The sequence below is a fragment of the Cnephaeus nilssonii genome (assembly GCF_951640355.1).
Source record: "Cnephaeus nilssonii genome assembly, chromosome: 12".
NCBI classification, from domain to species: domain Eukaryota; kingdom Metazoa; phylum Chordata; class Mammalia; order Chiroptera; family Vespertilionidae; genus Cnephaeus; species Cnephaeus nilssonii.
The window spans coordinates 74,314,746-74,334,490 of record NC_137083.1 but is presented as its reverse complement, the minus strand read 5'-3'; the positions used below and the strand labels follow the sequence as shown (position 1 = coordinate 74,334,490).

The following is a 19,745-nucleotide window of genomic DNA, read 5'->3' as shown; positions in this document are numbered from 1 at the left end:
TTGTAGGACACATTTTTTTTTTTTTTTGAGACTCAGATATTTTACCACACCCTGCCTTCGAGTGCTTTGTTAGATGGTAAATGTGCATTTATTAGTCACGTGGCAGAAAATTATAAGGGCAACAGAATTCAAGCACTGTTAAACATACACTGAAAATCTGCAGAGAACTGGGCTACTGGTAAGGCTAACAACACTCATTGAACACAAATGAGCTGAGTTTTGTGGACAACCGATCAGAAAAAGAAGTTCCTAATCTTCATGTTGAAACCTCCACATATAAAAAAAAAAAAAGAGGTTTTATGTATATCTATAGAGCACATTCCTAGTTATGCTGTGTGGGATCCCATCATGGGAAAAGACTGATCCTATTTTCTCTAAAATAATATTACCTATGCATATGTTGAACATTATAGCTTTGAAAAGCTGTCAGCTGTGTTCTTATTTGATTTTTTGAAAAGAAAACTGGGGATGTGCTTTGATAATACAATAACACTATAATAGAATAATAGAACACTAAACAATAATACAATTGTATATATTTATCATTTGACTCTTAGCTTTGGGGAAATGGAAAGAGTTCTAGGTAAATAAAAGAAAAATAATGGCAATAAAATGACTCTGTGCATGCTAAAATTCTCGATACAGGTAATTAGAATCATATATTGATAAATTTCATAAAAGCATATCCTAATTTGCATTAGAATTTTCTTAGAACAAACTTTAATCCCAATGAACTTTAGTTTCAGTTCATTATATTTGTTACATAGAAATCACATTGTAGTAGGAATTGCTGTACATTTTTCTGACTTAAGGATGCACTAAAGAAAATCAATAGCAATTATATATACAAAAAGTACAATTAGGCAAATAAAATAGTTTTTAAAATTCACATAATCATTGCATTGCCACATGAAATTAAAAGTAGTATGGTAAATATGTTTCTCTTTATTTATCAAATTGTTGTCATCTTGGGTTATTTTTCCTAGAATTCACTCTTTCACTTGATTCAGATACTCTAATTCACCGGATCCTCTAATTTACACCTAGAAAATCAAGAAAGTTTAAATAGTAAAGGAAAAGCAAGGCAATATATCCACATTCTGTGTCACTCCAAAGAGAATTGGAATAAATCATGGTGTTACCTTAGCAATGAATGTTCTATTAACAAATTATTCTTTAGGAAAATAAGTACAATTTGAGGACAAATGAAGAAATAAGGTTAAAAAAAGAAAGAGACATAAATTAATTCAGTGTAAATATGGATGTCTGTGGTAGAAAACTACATTAAAACAGAAGCAAAAGAAATAATTTTATTGATTTTTTTCAGTAACATAAAATCTGTTTTTAAGATCAAAATCTATGCAAATTTCCTCAGTAGAGAAGCATGATCTATCATGATTATGACTAAAACCATTCAAACAGGCATTTCAAGAAAGTTTAAAGTAGATGTTCGTAGAAACAAAATGTAATTTATTTGAAATATATTTGTTAAATATGTTTCCAAAATAAGCATAAAAAATACCTTTCTGAACAAATAAATGTGTTATCATATAACCATTCTAATAGTTTTCAAATGAACAATTTCTCTTATTTCTGAGCTTTCTTTTGATAGAATTCTCTTGTTCCCTTTTATTTTATTGGTATGCTTCACAAGATAGCTGAGAGATAAAACACACAGGATAGAGAACTTTGAGGAAAAGGAAGTAAATCTGAAAATGTATCTGGGGTTTGAGCAGAAAATTTATATATTAAACAAACAAGATGAAAATCATTTTCATGTTTTTCAGTGTTTAGATGAGTAAGTGTGAAAACTCTTACTGTGGAGAACCATCAGCCAGACAGCCAGACTGTCAGATAAGCCAGTTACAATAAGAAAAAAAACAAAAAAAATTCTTCAGAGTGCTGTGCTGGGATCCCAAAATGAGAGTGTGGGAAAGTGAAGAAATATTTGTTAGATAATGTAAGCCCTGAATCATGTCTGCCTTAGATACTGGTTAACATAAAAAAATATTTTAATTATTTTTATTTATAGTTCCCCAGTTCACTTTGCATCAGGCTTTGGTTGGTTGACTGATTAGCCACAGATAAGAGCCATATGAAAACTGAGTAGGATTAATATTCGGTGATAATGTTCTCAGTGCATTCTTGAAAATATGCCATATTTGAAGTATTTATCCCCATGATTCAACACAACTTCCTCGAGCAGCTTTCAAAGTTAAAACTTTTTTCAACTCTATTAAAAATATGTATATGAGAATCAGGTAATTTTGATAAAAGCAGGAGATATACCCACATGTTTGTTTATATTTTAAAATAATGAAATGTATTCTACCATTTCAAAGTAAATTATTTAAAATATGAAGCATTTGAAGTCATCATGAGTATTACTATAATATTGAATTTTAATGTAAAATAGGCAGTTAGATTATCTCTATGCGTATAGAGTGAATGCAGATATACAGAAAGCAAATAAAAAAGTATGGTTTTGTAAATCAATCTCAAATAAAATACTGAATATAAACCTATTTACTACATAGTAAAGTTTAAATACCAACTAGTAATTATTTGGAAACACATATTCATTGTCTACAGGTTATAAAATAGGAAATTATTGTGCATGTACTTTAAATTTTGATATGTTTTCTATATATGATAGAAGTCAGTGTATCCCAGTACACAGTATATTCACAGGTTTACTATGATTACAGGGACTAAAATATATGTGGTAAAAACTCCATTTCATTCCAATGTTTTAGATATTTTTGAACTTATAAAAGTTATTTAAAACATATTTTCATTACCAGTCTGTAAGACCAAACAGGGAGTACTGTCTATGGAGCTGGTACAATTTTAAAAATATATATATTTTATTGCTTTTTTACAGAGAGGAAGGGAGAGGGACAGAGAGCTAGAAACATCAATGAGAGAGAAACATCGATCAGCTGCCTCCTGCACACCCCCCAGTGGGGATGTGCCCGCAACCAAGGTGCATGCCCTTGACCGTAATCAAACCTGGGACCTTTCAGTCCGCAGGCCTACGCTCTATCCACTGAGCCAAACCAGTTTTGGCTGGAGCTGGTATAATTTTGAACTAACACTTTATGGAACTAGAACAGCTTGGAATCAGAGAACTGTTGAATAATAAAGAAAATTAAAATAATTGGAAATAATCCTTTATAATAAAGAGCTAATATGCAAATGGTCGTCACACCCTCACGCCTTCACGCCCTCACACTGTCACTCAGACACTCAACACTAGGGAGAGAGGAATGGGGACCAGCCAGGCACAAGTGAACTCGCGAGAGAGAAATGGGGACCAGCCAGGCTGTGGCCCCAGAGGGACAAGCCGTCTGCCCTGCGGTCCTGGGTGCCAGTGGCTGCACCTGTGCCTGCGGCCGGGAGAGGGACAAGCTGCCCACCCCACGGTCCCGGGCACCTGTGGCTATGGCCAGGGCAAAGCCGCCCGCCCACAGTCCCCTGCAGCTGCGGCCGGCCCAGGTGAAACTGGCCCGAGTCCTGGGTGCCTGCACCCAGCCAGAGGGAGGGAAGCCCAGGTCCCAGGTGCCTGTGACCAGTTGGAAGAGGGAATCCTGGGTCCTGGGTGTGGGGTGAGGCAGAGGCGATTAGGGGTGATCAGGCCAGCAGGGGAGTAGTTATGGACGATCAGGCCAGTAGGGGAGCAGTTAGGGGCAATCAAGCAGGCAGGCAGAGGTGGTTAGGGGTGATCAGGCAGGCAGGCAGGCGAGCGGTTAGGAGCCAACAGTCCCTGATTGTGAGAGGCAGTTGGACATCCCCCGAAGGGTCCTGGATTGGAGATGGTACAGGCCAGGCTGAAGGACACTCCTCCCCTCCCTCCCCCCCATGCACACATTTCATGCACCAGGCCTCTAGTCTATAATAATGTCATTTATGCTGAGTTAGGAATGTGCTAAAGTTTATCTTTGGTATGAGTATTTAGTCAAAATCAGTTATTTGGCTTTGACTTCATTCTCTACATATGGAAATATAAATAGCCAAATGCCTAGTTCAACACCATTCTGGCATCCTTGATTTTTTTGGTTAATATGTGATCATGTGCTTGCATAGATCACCAATGCATAATCAGTGTAAAGCACCAGTAATATGAACACTGCATGACATGCAGAGTTACTGTTACCATCACAGGATTCCCTTTCAAATACAAGTAAGTTTCTATTTGTAACTTGGAGGGAAAATATATTTGGGGGTGGGGGGTCAGTTATATGCTGAAACTCTATCAGTGAACAGAGGTGTAAATGTACAGAGTACATTTATTATTGCAGGTATAAAGCTTATTTAAGTTCTCTGTGAATACTCTTAATATTATGTATAAAATCTAACATATATTATGAAATACATTGGAAAATATTAAAGTGTGTTGAGTTAGTTTTTGAGAAAATGTAAAAAAGATAGAAAGATGGAGATTAAATGATATCATAAATCTAATTGTTATAGAATTATTTAATGAGCTAGCATACATAATTTCATTTAGGCCACAAGACTTGAAAAAAAACTTCTGTTTGTCAATTCTTTATGTCTTGAAGGAAGACTAAAGAGTGGAATGTCAACTTTGCCACATTAAAATATTTGGATGATGAAAACTGAGAAATTATTGTTTTGTAATAGAATATCAAACTTTAAAAATGCAACCTATAAAAATTGTAATATTAAAATCATAGGAGTAATTTTTAAAATATCAACTATATTCCTATATCCCAGAAGTTCATGTTTTTGTTACTATATTTGCCTTTGGTCTCAGTTTCAGCCAAATAGCGATTTTTATTCCCTATAATTCAGCATTTGGACAAAATGTGTGTTTGGTGCACCCTTCATTAAACATATATTTTAAAGATGGGCATTGTACCTACAGGCTATAATAGGCCCCTAGTCAAATATGAAACAATAATGTGTTAGGTTTGGCACATTACATATGAACAAATAGTTCTCTGAAAGGTAGCCTAGAGGTTGGAATAATGATGGCCTCTGGAGAACTGAGGACCCAGAGGTCAGGGCTGGTGAGGAAATTTAATTTTGAAATATACACTTTTTTGAGATTTAATTATTTTGGTCATGTGTGGACACTCATTTTTTCAAAATATAAAATTTAATATGAAAATAAAAATTATGATACTATTTCAGTAACTCAAATTACAAAATATAAAATTGGCTCAATAAAATATATGGATGATATAAATACTTCTTCCAAAATTTGTTTTTATTACTTCTAATTGTAAGTAACCCTAGAAAATAAGCAGAGAACCAGTAACTAAGTGAATCAAAAATTTACAGTAGACTTACTTTTCATCATAGTGTATGAAATGTTTTAATTTAATATTGAAAACTAGTTACCAGACATAGAAAATGAAAGAACATTGAATGTGAAAGAGCAACTAATGTAATTTTGACCAATAAGTAACACCATTGAAATTTTTAAACCTTGTGTGCCCCAAGGATGTATAATCTATATTATAAAAGGCCCATGGCCCTAACACCGTAACAACCACCAGGAGGTGCATTGAGCACCTCTCGGTCCCTCCCCACTGCCCTGGAGCAGCGGCTCTCATGGCGGGCGGGGCGGGGCGGGGCGGGTCATCGAGCTACTAGCAGTGGAGAGCTATGAGCGAACAGCGGGGAGCTATGAGTGGCAGAGGGCTATGAGCAGCAGAGAGGTATGAGCAGTGGAGGGCAGGGCACGAGCTATGAGTGGCAATGGTCAGGGCAGCCAGCTGAGGCAAGAGGAAGCGAGCTACTCGCACATGATTTTGTGCACGCTGGGCCTCTAGTCTAGATATAAATTATGGCATTTTAATTAATTCTTAGCACAGTGCTTGACACCTAGTTGTTACTCTACAAACTCTGATTCCAAGATTGAATAATTATTATATAACTAGAGCCCTAGTGCATGAAAATCGGACATGGGTGTGGTCCTTATGCCTGACCAGCAATCGAAGTGCAAGCATCTGGTGTGGAAGGCCAGGTCCCAGCTGACCTCTGGGCCCTGGGCAGCACCTGGCCCTCAGGTACCCACCTGCCCCCCTCTGCCTGAGTCAGGGTGCCAGAGTCCCCAAGTGGAGATGCAGTGAGCATGACCAGCTCCTGTGTGATCCCATGGGGAGCCCGAACGGCCCCTGAGGTCTCTGTGGTGGGGCCCAGCTCACCAGGAAGATGCCACGCGGGTGCGGGGTGGGCTCCTCGCTGGCACTCGGCCCCTGAGCATAGGGGCTTCCCTGTTGCATGAGCCTTGGCATCCTGGGGGAGGGTAGCAGGGGGAGTAAGAGTGAGCTCAGTGGATACCCCGCATTCTCACCGCACCGCCATCCCTGTCATCCCCGGCCCCAGGTAGCCGGTGAGAGGTTGCAGCACATTGCCAATGCCCACCATGTTCCACACCGCCCACTGGTGGTCAGTGCATATCATAGCAAGCAGTTGAACTCCCGATCGAGGGGACAATTTGCATATTAGGCTTTTATTACATAGGATTGCTTTATATGCAGTTTAGTTAGAAATTTATTTCTTGATTAATTCAACTCCTGGAAAAACAAACTTTTTAATGCTTATTTGTAGTACTGGCAGTGAACAAGAACAAGCCCAAGTCATCATAAAAAAGTAGAATAGGGTTTCTGAATTTCATGTGGTCATGAAATTTTTAAATTACATAATTATACAACTTTTTACCACTAGGATGTATACATCCCTGAAATAAGTTATTAAGGAAACTTGAATAATCTTCACTTAAAATTTTAAGTTTATTATTTTATGATGGTCTAATCCAGTGATTCTTAAATTATGCTTCCCAGTACACTAGTGTTCTGGTCGAGTGTACAACTCTCAGTAATATTCATTGAAGTTGCACTCACTGCAGACATTCAGTGAAGAAAACAGATAAAAATATCTGCCAACGTAAAACTTACATTTCAGTGTAGAAGAAAGGCAATAAATAAATTAATTGAAATAGATAGTGGAAAGTGCTGAGTAGAAAGACATTTAAGGATAGGAAAAAATAAAGCAGCAGTAGGAAATGGGAGGACTTGAACCTATAGACAGGGCGGCCAGTGAAGAAGTCCTGGGAAGGGGATTCTATCTAATAAAAGAGTAATATACAAATTGATTGTCACTCCAACACACAAGATAGCCGCCCCCATGTGGTCAAAGATGGCTGCCCCCATGTGGACACAAGATGGCCGCCACAAGATGGCAGGGGAGAGCAGTTGGGAGAGACCAGGCCTGCAAGGAAGGGCAGTTGGGGGTAATCAGGCCTGCAGGAGAGGGTAGTTAGGGGTGACCAGGCCTACAGGGGAGGGCAGTTTGGGGGGACTAGGCCTGCAAGGGAGGGCAGTTGGGGGCTACCAGGCCTGCAGGGAAGGGCAGTTGGGGGGGACCAGGCCTGCAGGGAAGGGCAGTTGGGGGGGACCAGGCCTACAGGGAAGAGCAGTTGGGGGGGACCAGGCCTGCAGGGGAGGGCAGTTGGGGGGAGACCAGGCCTGCAGGGGAGGGCAGTTGGGGGAAACCAGGCCAGAAGGGGAGGGCAATTAGGGGTGACCAGGCTGGCAGGGAAGGGCAGTTAGGGGTGACCAGGCCAGCAGGGGAGGGCAGTTATGGGGGATCAGGCCTGCAAGGGAAGGCAGTTGGGGTCAACCTGGCCAGCAGGAGAGGGCAGTTAGGGGTAACCAGGCTGGCAGGGGAGGGCAGTCAGGGGCAACCAGGCTGGCAGGGGAGGGCAGTTAGAGGCAACCAGGCTTGCAGGGGAGGGCAGTTAGGGGCAATCAGGCAGGGGAGTGGTTAGGGTGTGATCAGGCTAGCAGGCAGAAGCAGTTAGGGGCAATCAGGCAGGCAGGCAGACAAGTGGTTTGGAGCCAGCAGTCCTGGATTGTGAGAGGGATGTCTGACTGCCCGATGGGATTGGGCCTAAACGGGCAGTCGGACATCCCTCGAGGGGTCCCAGATTGGAGAGGGTGCAGGCTGGGCTGAGGGACACACCCCCACATGCATGAATTTTGTGCACCAGGCGTCTAGTATTTGAATAATGTCCTAAAACTGTGAGGGAACTCTGCATGTATTAGCTTAGCTTTTCTGTGTCTCAGTGTCCTCATCTTTATTATAATAATCTTATATAATAAAAGGCCAATATGCAAATTGTCCTCCTGACTGGGAGTTAGACCAGGAATTTGACCAGGGTGCGGGGTGTACCAGCCAACCACCTGAGGCCCTGGACGGCCAACCTCCCACATCCCCTCCCCGCAGCTGGCCTGGCCAGATCACCTGCGATCAGGGTGGGCCAGACCCCACCCATACGTGAATTCATGCACTGGGCCTCTAGTAATTAATAATAGTAATAACAACAAAAACCATAGTGCTTGGGGGTATTAGATTAATTACCATGTATGAAGCACTTAGAAAAGCATCTGTAAAATAGACAAAAAACCTAGTTGAAGTCAGAGGGGCTGTATAAACAGAAGCTTCGTTTTGAACTTGTAAGCTTTAAGATATTTGCTAAGGTTATAAAAAGGCAGCCCGCAATCTAAGGAAGGGGCCTGGGATGGAGATCACTTAATGAACCCTAAGCTTATTCCTGGTATTTAATATTAGAATAAATGAGCTCCATGGATTTTTTATTTTCCTTAAATATGTTTGTAAAACACTGAGTTTAAAAAAGGGACTCAAGTGTTCTTTGTTCCTAGACATCTCAGAACTGTTTGGCATGCTAACGTGAATCAGGACACTCCTGAGTGTCTAAAACACAGAGACCACAGACCTAGACCTCTCAGACTGACAGTGCTTCGAAGAGCACTGTTCCAGAGAACACTGTGTGGGGAACGCTGAGCTTGTGCATTACTTATAGAAAAATAGCTTAAATTATTTCTTGTAAATCATCAAAACTTTAAAGCTCACAAACTTTCAAAATTGTACAAAATTGAATAGTGGTTCCATTTTCATAGTCTGTAGTCATAGGAAAGAGCCAAGCAAATTGTAGATGTGACAACTTTGTCTCACGAACAATGTGATAGTTTACTTTTAAAAATCCCCCTCTCAAATCACTTGAACTTTGGAATCATCTATGCAGCTTCAAAACTATTGATTCTTGGTCTTACCACTAGAAATTGTGATTTAATTGGGAAGTTTTGAAATATCCCCAAGTGATTCTAATATGCAGATACTTTTGGGAACCACTCCTGCTAACAGGAATCTCTTTTTGTTATGATCTATTCTCTGCTTCTGATCTATAATGTTTAAAAACAATCTCCTCCTTCTTTTAATTAAGAATCATTATTTGGATACTGAATGGTTATTTATTCATCAAATGTTGATGTGCTTGGTATTTGTTGCCATATCATTGTGATATCATGCTCATCCCATTGATTTTCAATACAAATGACTAGTATAATGGAAATCTGCTTTTAAAAGTAAGTGGATACTTAGGTTAACTAAATTATTAATAAAATCTAAAAACAAAATTATTAATAATATCATTCACTAAGATAGTTCCTAAAAATATCTGAGTTCTTTAGCCAAGATATGAAATTTCATTAGCCACTTAATTTGTTAGAATCAGCTAGTATCATTTATATTCTCTAGACATTGGCCTTAGAGAGGAGCAATGCTCATAAATAGTATGCCCTTTAAGAGCCACAGAACCTCCATGTGGAAACCAAGATGTCTTCAAGAACTGTATGAATTTGTTAAAATCGGTGATATCAACAACTGATTATTGGACACATGCCAGGCACTGTTCTAGGCACTGGGGATATACTAGTAAAATAAGAAATTCCTATTCTTATACAGCTTAAATTGTAAAGGACGGAGAATGATGATCTCTCTATATATAAAAGGCTAATATGCTAAGTGTCCGACCATCTGATCGGTCACTATGATGCGCACTGACCACCAGGGTGCAGACACTCAATTCAGGAGCTGCCGAGCTGCAGTGACTTGACAGCAGCAGTTCTCATGTAACGCACCCTGAAACCAGAGAGGAGGGAGCCCAATTCCTCACGGGGCCACACAATTCCACCTTATGTTGTTGCTGGGGCACTGTCAGGCCGAATCTGGTTTATTGCAAACTTGTGTTTGCATTCCACACCCTATAAGACAACAACTTCGCAGAGTCCCTCTCACACTCTCAGACCCCTCAGGGGATGTTGGAGAGCTGGTTTCAGCCCAATCCCTGCAGGTCAGGCTGAGGGACCCCACCTGCCGAAGGGACCCCGCTCACTCCACAGATGCCAGGGAGGGACTATGGGAGGTTGGCTCCAGGACGTGTCTGGCCAGTCTCACCCAGTCCACCCTGCTGGCCACCTTCTAATTAATTTTCTTTCAAAGTGTACAAATCCGTGCACTGGGTCACTAGTAAGTTTATAAAAGTAATATAGTTTCAGAGACTAATAAACCTTAAAAAAAATAGGTAGGGTAAGGTCATTGAGAATGATAGAAAATAGGGTAGAGAGCGGCAGTGGTTGAGTGTGTGGTCAATGACCTCTGAGAGGAGGTGATGCCATGGAACATCTGCAACCAGAGTGGCCCATTATGTGGGGACAGCCAGAGCAATAGCTGGTAAGGTGGCAAGTGATACCTTTGAGTAGCAGCAGAAGTATAGCAGCATGAAATGTAGAGAAAGAGATGAGGTCAGAGAGGTAGGCAAGAGCCAGGTGATAAATGCCAGCACCTCATAAGCCATAGTCAGGTGTTGTTTTCCTAAGCATTCTGGAAAGTCATTGAAGAGTTCGCCTGGGAAGTGCTATGGCCCAATTTACATTTAAAGAGATAAATTTTGGCTGATATATGAAGAATAAATTATATGAAGGCAAGTTAAAAGCAGGAAGACAGGAAGCTACAGCAGTGGTCCAGGCAAGAGTTGATGGTGAAGCAGAGAGGTGGCAAGTGAGATAGTGGGAGTTTTGATGCTAAAGTGATGTAGATGCTACCACACAAAAGGATTTGCTAATGGAGTTTGGCCTTTAGGACACCTAACATAGAGGCAGGTAATCAAAAAGTTACAATCAAAAAAGTTTTATAATCCATGGTTGAAGCTAGAATTAAAACTATAATTAATGATCATTATATATAAATTATTTTTTATGTAATAGAAACACCTAACTTTATTAAGCCACTAGAGGCCCGGTGCATGAAATTCGTGCATGGGGGAAGGGGGTGTGTCCCTCAGGCCTGCCTGCACCCTCTCCAATCTGGGACTCCTCAAGGGATGTCCAGCTGCCTGTTTAGGCCCGATCCCATTGGGTAGTCGGACATCCCTCTCACAATCCAGGACTACTGGTTCCCAACCGCTCACCTGCCTGCCTGCCTGATTGCCCCTAACTGCTTCTGCCTGCCAGCCTGATCACCCCATAACCACTCCCATGCCAGCCTGGTCACCCCTAACTGTCCTCCCTGCAGGCCTGGTCCCCCCCAACCACCCCCCCCTGCAGGCCTGGTCACCCCCAACTGCCCTCCCCTGAAGGCCTGGTCACCCCCAACTACCCTCCCCTGCAGGTCTGGTTGCCCCCACTGCCCTCCCCTGTAGGCCTTGTTCCTCCCAACTGCTCTCCCCTGCCAGCCCAGTCACCCCTAACTGCCTTCCCCTGCAGGCCTGGTCCCCCCCAACTGCCCTTCCCTGCAGGCCTGGGTCCCCCACAACTGCCCTCCTCTGCTGGCCCAATGACCCCTAACTGCCCTCACCTGCAGGCCTGGTCCCCCCCAACTTCCCTCCTCTGCTAGCCTAATCACCCCTAACTGCCCTCCCCTGCAGGCCTGGTATCCCCCAACTGCCCTCCCCTGCAGGCCTGGGTCCCCGCCAACTGTCCTCCCCTGCTGGCCATCTTGTGGCAGCCATCTTGTGTCCACATGGGGGCAGCCATCTTGTATGTTGGAGTGATGGTCAATTTGCATATTACCTCTTTATTATATAGGAATTCTTTTTTATAGAAAAAAAACTGGTATTTTTTAACAACTTTGGAAATCTGAATTATCCTATTTTTCCTTTACTCTTTCAATCATGAGGATCCAGAATCATCAAAATAATAACTTTCAGTAAAACAATATAAGATTTCCCCTGTATGAGTAATTTAACCAGAAGTTATGGCTGGAGCAGTGAGAATTCTTCTGTTACTTTGGTCTACTTACCACTATGTCCAGATCGATGGTTCTTCCACCTGCAGGGGGAGGGGTGAGAGGCCTAACTCTCCTCTCCATCCTATTCTGTTATCTTTCTCCATTCTCCCTACCTTTTCCATCCCACTCATGCCCACGTACCTCTTGGTCACTCAGCATCACTGTATCATCCGATGTACACGCTTTTTGGGTTGTGGGAGTGGGGAAATGGTTTGATTAGCACTTCCATTTTTCTATTAGACATTGTAGATAAACATAGTAAAAAAGAACAAAGAATTAGGAGTCACAGGCCATTAGGTTTAAATTCTGTCCACTTAGTGATTTAGGCAATGTATTTCATTGATACCAGCCTCTACCTCCTCATCTGTAAAATGTAATGATTTCTAACTTTCAATGAGGATAATTGTGATTATGAATGTAAAGCACTAGAATACAGTTGATACTCAAAAAACAATAGCAAGTATAATGACAACTACCTTTTCCCAGAAATTTTCATATATTTAATATAATATTTTAAGAGCAAAGACATTCAAGTCAGGCTACCTTATACTGCATATAAGATTTGTGGCTTTGTATATATTTTTGAACCTTGCTTCTACTTTGTTTCCTTATCCATAATTGGTTAAAATAAAAAATATCAGGGTAAAGGAAGTCAAATATATGGTGACGGAAGGAGATTTGACCTTGGATGGTAAACACACAATGAAAAATACACATGATGTATCATAGAACTATACACTTGAAACCTATATAATTTTGATAACCAAAGTCACTCCAATAAATTTAATGAAGAAATGTTTGAAAAAATATCAACTGTATTGGATTGTAGTGAGGATTAAAGAGCATCTCTATATATAAAACTTAAGTGACCAGATGACCAGACGACCGGCCAGTAGCCATGACACGCTCTGACCACCTGGGGGCAAGATGCTCAATGCAGGAGCTGCCCCCTGGTGGTCAGTGCGCTCCCACAGTGGGAGCACTGCTCAGTTGACAAATGGGCACCAGATGCCGGGCTCACAGCTGGCGAGTGCAGCTGAGGTGGCAGGAGCCTCTCTGGCAGACACTCCCCCTGTGCACCTGAGCAGTGGTGGCAGGGGCAGCGGGGCTGGGATGAGCGGGAGCTTTGCGGCACCCAGCCCCGGCTCAGGCTCCTCCCCGGCCGCCTCCTGCTTCCTGCACTACTTCGTGCTGTGCAGGACTGACATGGACAGAGGGCTGGAGCCCCACAAGCTGGTGGGTAAGGCTGGTTTTCAGTGGCATGAAGGTCCACCGATCCCCACAGGCCAGGGCGAGGGACCCCACTGATGCACGGATCTGTGCACCGGGCCTCTAGTAAGGTTTATAAAGACTAGGTGAAAGCACAGTACTTGGAACATATAAGTATTATTTTATAAGTTTAATATTGTAAACAATAGTGTTTCAATTACTTGTTTGAAAATTATAGATAAGAGTGCAAGGATTGTGCCTAGGTCTTATATTTTCACTAGAGGCCCGGTGCACGAAATTCGTGCACGGAGGGGGGAGGGGTGTCCCAGTGGGATCGGGCCTAAACGGGCAGTCGGACATCCCTCTCACAATCCAGGACTGCTGGCTCCCAACTGCTCACCTGCCTGACTTCCTGATTGCCCCTAAATCACTTCTGCCTGCCAGCCTGATCACCCCCTAACCACTCCCATGCCAGCCTGATTGATGTCGAACTGCTCCCCTGCCAGCCTGTTTGCCCCCAACTTTTCTCCTCTGCCGGCCTGGTCACCCCTAACTGCCATCCCCTGCAGGCCTGGTCCCTCCCAATTGCCCTCCCCTGAAGGCCTGGGTCCCACTCAGCTGCCCTTCCCTGCAGGCCTGGTCACCCCCAACTTCCCTCCCTTGCAGGCCTGGTCCTTCCCAACTGCCTTCCCCTGCTGTCCATCTTGTGGCGGTCATCTTGTGTCCACATGGGAACGGGATCTTTGACCACAAGGGGGCAGCCATCTTGTGTGTTGGAGTGATGGTCAATCTGCATATCACTCTTTTATTAGATAGGATAGAGGCCTGGTGCATGGGTGAGGGCCAGCTGGTTTGCCCTGAAGGGTGTCCCAGATCAGGGTGGGGGTTCCCTTGGGGCATGGGGTGGCCTGGGCGATGGGCCTGTGGTGGTTTGCAGGCTGGCCATGCCCCCCAGCGACCCAAGCGGAGGCCCTGGTATCTGGGGTTTATTTATCTTCTGTAATTGAAACTTTGTAGCCTGGAGTGGAGCCAAGCCTTCTGCTCGCTCAGTGGCCGCAGCCATTTCTGTTGGAAATTATTTACCTTCTATCATTGAAACTTTGTAGCCTTAAGAGAGGCCTGGGCTGGCAAGGGCAGGCAGAAAGCTTGGCTTCCTCCATCGCCAGAGAAACCCAAGCCTCCCTCCTGCTCTCCTTGGCCTCAGCCATCTTGGTTGGGTTTATTTGCATATTTGCTCCTGATTGACTGGTGGGTGTGGCTTGTGGGCGTGGCTTGTTGGTGTAGCAGAGGTATGGTCAATTTACATATTACTCTTTTATTAGATAGAATTTTGAATTTAGTGTTTACTGTTTTGCTCTGACACTTTTGTTAACCTTCATAACATCATTTTTCTTTTCATTCATTTCTTTTGATATATCTTATTTACAAATCTATTTCTCTTTTACTTCCTTACTAATAAAAACTTAATATTAGCTAGCAATAAGTAAAATCTGGTAGAAATTGTATAATCTTCAAATAGAATTTGCTGGATTTTTTCTATAGATCTTTAATATTTTTCTGAACACTGTTATTCTCAGTACTATTCCCAAATTGGTAGTCTTTAGCCAATGCTAGTAACTGATTATTTAAGAGAAAAGCTGTGGTGATGATGGTGTAAAGTCATTTATTTTTGTATGTTAATTATGCTGTAACATTACTTTTATTATTAACATCAATCCAAAAATAACACTAATCTCATTAGGTGAACTTTATCTTGTGGCTCTTTTTTCCATTTTATAGCTGGCTTGAGTCCTGCTGAGATTCAGCAGTTATGGAAAGAAGTGACTGGAGTTCACAGCATGGAAGACAATGGCATCAAACACGGAGGGCTAGACCTCACCACTAACAACTCCTCCTTGACTACCTCCCCCACCACTTCCAAAGCCTCACCACCAATAACCCATCATTCCATAGTGAATGGACAGGCTTCAGTTCTAAACACAAGGCGGGACAGGTAAATCTCACGAGATGTATCTTATATTTATCTTTCACCAAATTTTCCTTTCACTGTCGATTAAAACTAAAAATTATGATTTGTGCTAACAAAGGGAAAATGTATAAAACAGCACATTAAATGGAAACCTTTAGATTATTTATCTTACATAGTATTTTTTTTATTTCAAAAAGCAGTTTAAATACTAGCAGTTTTATGGCAACAGTGGTAATTTATCTGGAAAAAGTTATTTTTAATAAGTGCATGTGGAATTATCGTGTTGATATATTTTTATTACTAAGATGTTGTTATTAACCTGAATTCCATCAGAACATTTTACCATTTTGTAACTTAACCAGTTTCACACTGGTTGGGATTTATAAATATGTAAAAATAAACTTATGCTGATAACTTTCTGAATAAATTTGACTCAAAATTCATGTTAAAAATTATTTTATTTAAGTTACCAACATTGAGTACCTTATGTTAGATAATTTTTAAAGTTACTGTTTTACTTTAGTTGTATAAAAACTGCCTTTGTAAGAGGAGCTCCCATGCACTTTTGTCCATTTAGTTCCATTTATTCAGGGATATGGATACCTATTCAAGGCCTTTAAAGTAATTTATATGAAACATGTAAGCTAAAATATTTCTCAACATAAAAACTAGCTTTTTAAAAGGTGAAATATAAGTGGAAGATTTCTTAAAGTGGCTGAGGCGTATATGATGTATAGCTTTCAAATTTAAGTGTAGTGGAATGATAGTGTTGTTTAATATAATACAAATATCTGCCTAGCTGCAACAGATACTTTTTTCATAAAATTTTTTTTTCAAAGACACATTTAATTACAGTAAGTTTAAAATAGAATGTTATCATTTGGCAATGTTTTTGAGTATCATGAAACATTTTTCTTATTAACTTGCATTAATATAAAATGGTATTCCTCAGAATGCTTTCACACTTATTTTAATTGAGATTAATTTGTTGATTGTATATTCCAGAAGTTGGTTGATTTCTCTAGGATCTCTCTATCTGATATAATACGTATCAAAGTAGCATTTTTTAAATCAACTGTTACTAGTAGACATATATATGGTTCACATATATATATTGAACAATTTAAATCTCCTAATGCTCTTCTTTAAAAAGAGCATTTCGAAAATCTTATTATTCTCTTAAAAAAATACAGGTGGTTTTTTTTCCCCACTTGACCACATATGAATAAATATATATACTTCTTTAGTGGTAAATGTTACATTAAGGTCATATGGCAGGATTAGCATATGATATTATGCAGTCCTCTTGGTTTTTCATCCTTTATTAACAGTTGTCTTTGGTTCTATTTCCCATCTAATTGGAACATCATCTAGCCTTGGCAGTTGAACTATTCAGTAGAACGATTAAATTTTCCTCAGTGCTCTGAGCTGAATTGACCTGTTTTGACCTGTTTGTCACTGGGTGTAACCTGACAGGCTCTAGCAGTCTGCACCGATTATGGCTTTTTGAGATGAATCTGATGCATGTTCCTTTGCTACAGCTCGTCACACGAGGAGACTGGAGCCTCTCACACGCTCTATGGCCACGGAGTTTGCAAATGGCCCGGCTGTGAAAGCATTTGTGAAGATTTTGGACAGTTTTTAAAGTATGTTTTTAACTTTTTTAGGGGCAAAAGTGGGTTAATGGGAGTTATAGGCACATTGTTTTAAGCACAAGGTCCATCATGAGGGATACTAAGTTTTCTTTATTTCAACAAGTGGATTAGCAAAGTCAGATGAAGAAGTTTAACTGTTCATCTTTTCTTTTCATGAGAAAATTTATAAATAATTCAATAGAGTTTTGTTTGTTTGTTTTGCTTTTTGTTCTTTTTAATCCTCACCCAAGGATACTTTTCCATTGATTTTTAGAGAGAGGGAAAGACAGAGAGGAATATCAATGTGAGAGAAACACATCGCTTGGTTGCCTCCTGCACACAGCCGAACCAGGGCCTGGGTTGGGGAGGAGCCTGCAACCAAGGTATGTGGCCTTGACTGGAATCGAACCCAGGACCCTTCAGTCCGAAGGTCAACACTCTATCCACTGAGCAAAACCAGCTAGGGCCAATAGAGGTTTTTGAATGAATGAAAAATATGAGCCTACTATAACAGCATCATTAATAATTGGGACATATGCTTGCAGGGTTCACTAAAATTTCAGGTTTTAATAAAAATTTCAAGTAAAACTATATGAGGAGTCATATTATATATGTGTATTTTAAACATATATACTTTATAGGTTTATTTTTTAATTGTAAACTTTATATTTCTTACTTTAAATAATGATATTTAAGATGTATATTTAACAGATGTATATAAAAATAAAAAAAAAAACAAAGTTAAAAGGAGCTAAAATTTTAAGATATTTATGTTTTCTCCACATTGACACTTGTTGCCCCCAGCATCATAAAGAAACATACATGGTTGTATGTATGTATGATGGTTGTATGGCTTCTCTAGCTTAACATTAAAACTTGAAGTATCTTTAATATTTTCATACAGTGCCAATTTATTATTTATTTTTTAAAAGGTTCTTTTTCAAATGAGAATATGCATTTTTTCATGACCATTTTCCATGCACAATTCCAGTGTATGAGAGTTCTAAACAGAGCTACAGATAGATTTATGGAGATGAGTAACTTCACAGGCTGAGACTCTTATGTTGTCATGGAGCGGCTCACAGGGTGAATGAACTGTTTCATGCTTCATCAACAATTAAGTTAATTAGCTCATTTGAAATTGCACTGCTATTTTGCCAGGATGTTGGCAGAGACATCAGAAAGATGTGTTTACAAATGGTAGACGACAGGGTATAGAGCAAAGGCACCTTAACAACAAGGCACACATACTTGATGTCATAATAACTTTAGTACTTCTACAAGGATTTTTTTAAAACAGTTTTTATTACTGACCACTTCAAAGGAAATATGCTTCCTATATTGCTATGACTTTTTTAAACATCCTGAAATGAATATTTGCACTCCTACTGTATCAAAATAGTTGTGAGCTGTCATTTAGTTGGGTATGAAACTTATTTGAGTGTTCTAATCTAAGCAGAGAGCGTTTAAAATGTTAGGTCACTTTGCTAAAGTATTCCTGTCTTGGAAAAATAACATGTGCTAAAACAAAGACAGAATATAGGTATATTAATTTTTTTTAAGAACTAATTTCTTCATTTGGGCATATTAGTCCTCATCAATATTATTTATTATCACTAAGATTAGTTACAGGACTAATGCTATTTCTTCAGTATGATAATTTAAACCATCGAATCAGCCCAGTCACCATACATTTTATTGCTTCAAGTTATTCTTTTTTTTTTTTAATATATTTTATTGATTTTTTTTACAGAGAGGAAGAGAGAGGGATAGAGAGTTAGAAACATCGATGATAGAGAGACATCGATCAGCTGCCTCTTGCACAACCCCTACTGGGGATGTGCCCGCAACCAAGGTACATGCCCCTGACCGGAATCGAACCTGGGACCCTTCAGTCCGCAGGCTGACGCTCTATCCACTGAGCCAAACCAGTTTCTGCATGCTTCAAGTTATTCTTTCTGACAAAAATAAAAATAAATCTTTAAGAAAATACCATATATTTTCTTCAGGATGATTTTCTTTATAGCACATGGAAAGGAGAATTTTTATTTATCTTAAATACTTATATATATTTTATTACTAACACGAAGATGAATAGGAACCCTCATTTTATCCTTCATGTTTCTTTTTTATAGTCATGCTAGTATTTTTTAGACTGAAGAATTACAAGTAGGAAAGCATTTTCTTTCAATTAAATATCAACTTTGGTTCCAAAGACTGACCATTTTTCCGACCCATTAAATTTATAGGGATGACAGAACAAATGACAGCAGATTTTAAGGCCTTTCTGTTAGTTCATTTTTTTATTATATGCTTTAAATTCCCTAAACCACAGATCTGTGATAATTTCTGTTAATAGAGCTAATGCCAGTGTACTGTACTGAAATGAAATATTAATAAGACATATTTCCATACTGATATTGTCTTTCTCTTAAAATGTGTGTGAAATTTTAAGAGAAATAAAATAATAATTTTATTAAATTAATTTTACTTTATTTAGTGACTTTGTGGGAAATGAAGTGAAGAGGCATCACCACTAATAAAGATTTTCTCAAAACGAAGATTTTGCTTTTCTTTTGTAATCATGGAGAGAATTGGGTCCTGGCACAAAAAAAGTCAGACAAGTCAAAAAGCAATGAAAGGTTTTCAGCTCTCTGTTTTCTTGTTTATCCATTCTCTGGAAATTTTATAGCCAGTGTTTTTATAAAAGATTTTTTTTTTAGAAAATAATGGGGCATTTTTATTTCTAAAATGCACTAGAAATAAACTATATAGCTTGAACTTTACTTTGGTATCAGACAACTTATTCATTG

The 19,745-nt window shown here is 40.0% G+C and overlaps 1 protein-coding gene across 2 annotated transcripts in view; it reads left to right on the top strand.

Annotated features, from left to right (window-relative positions):
* FOXP2 (forkhead box P2) overlaps positions 1 to 19,745 on the top strand; it is a 709,145-nt gene that overhangs the window by 640,737 nt on the left and 48,663 nt on the right. For both annotated transcript variants that reach the window (XM_079786232.1, XM_079786231.1), the window contains 2 exons: positions 15,109 to 15,322; positions 16,840 to 16,944. In XM_079786232.1, the coding sequence (XP_079642358.1) occupies positions 15,109 to 15,322; positions 16,840 to 16,944 (319 nt within the window). The remainder of the gene's footprint in view (positions 1 to 15,108; positions 15,323 to 16,839; positions 16,945 to 19,745) is intronic.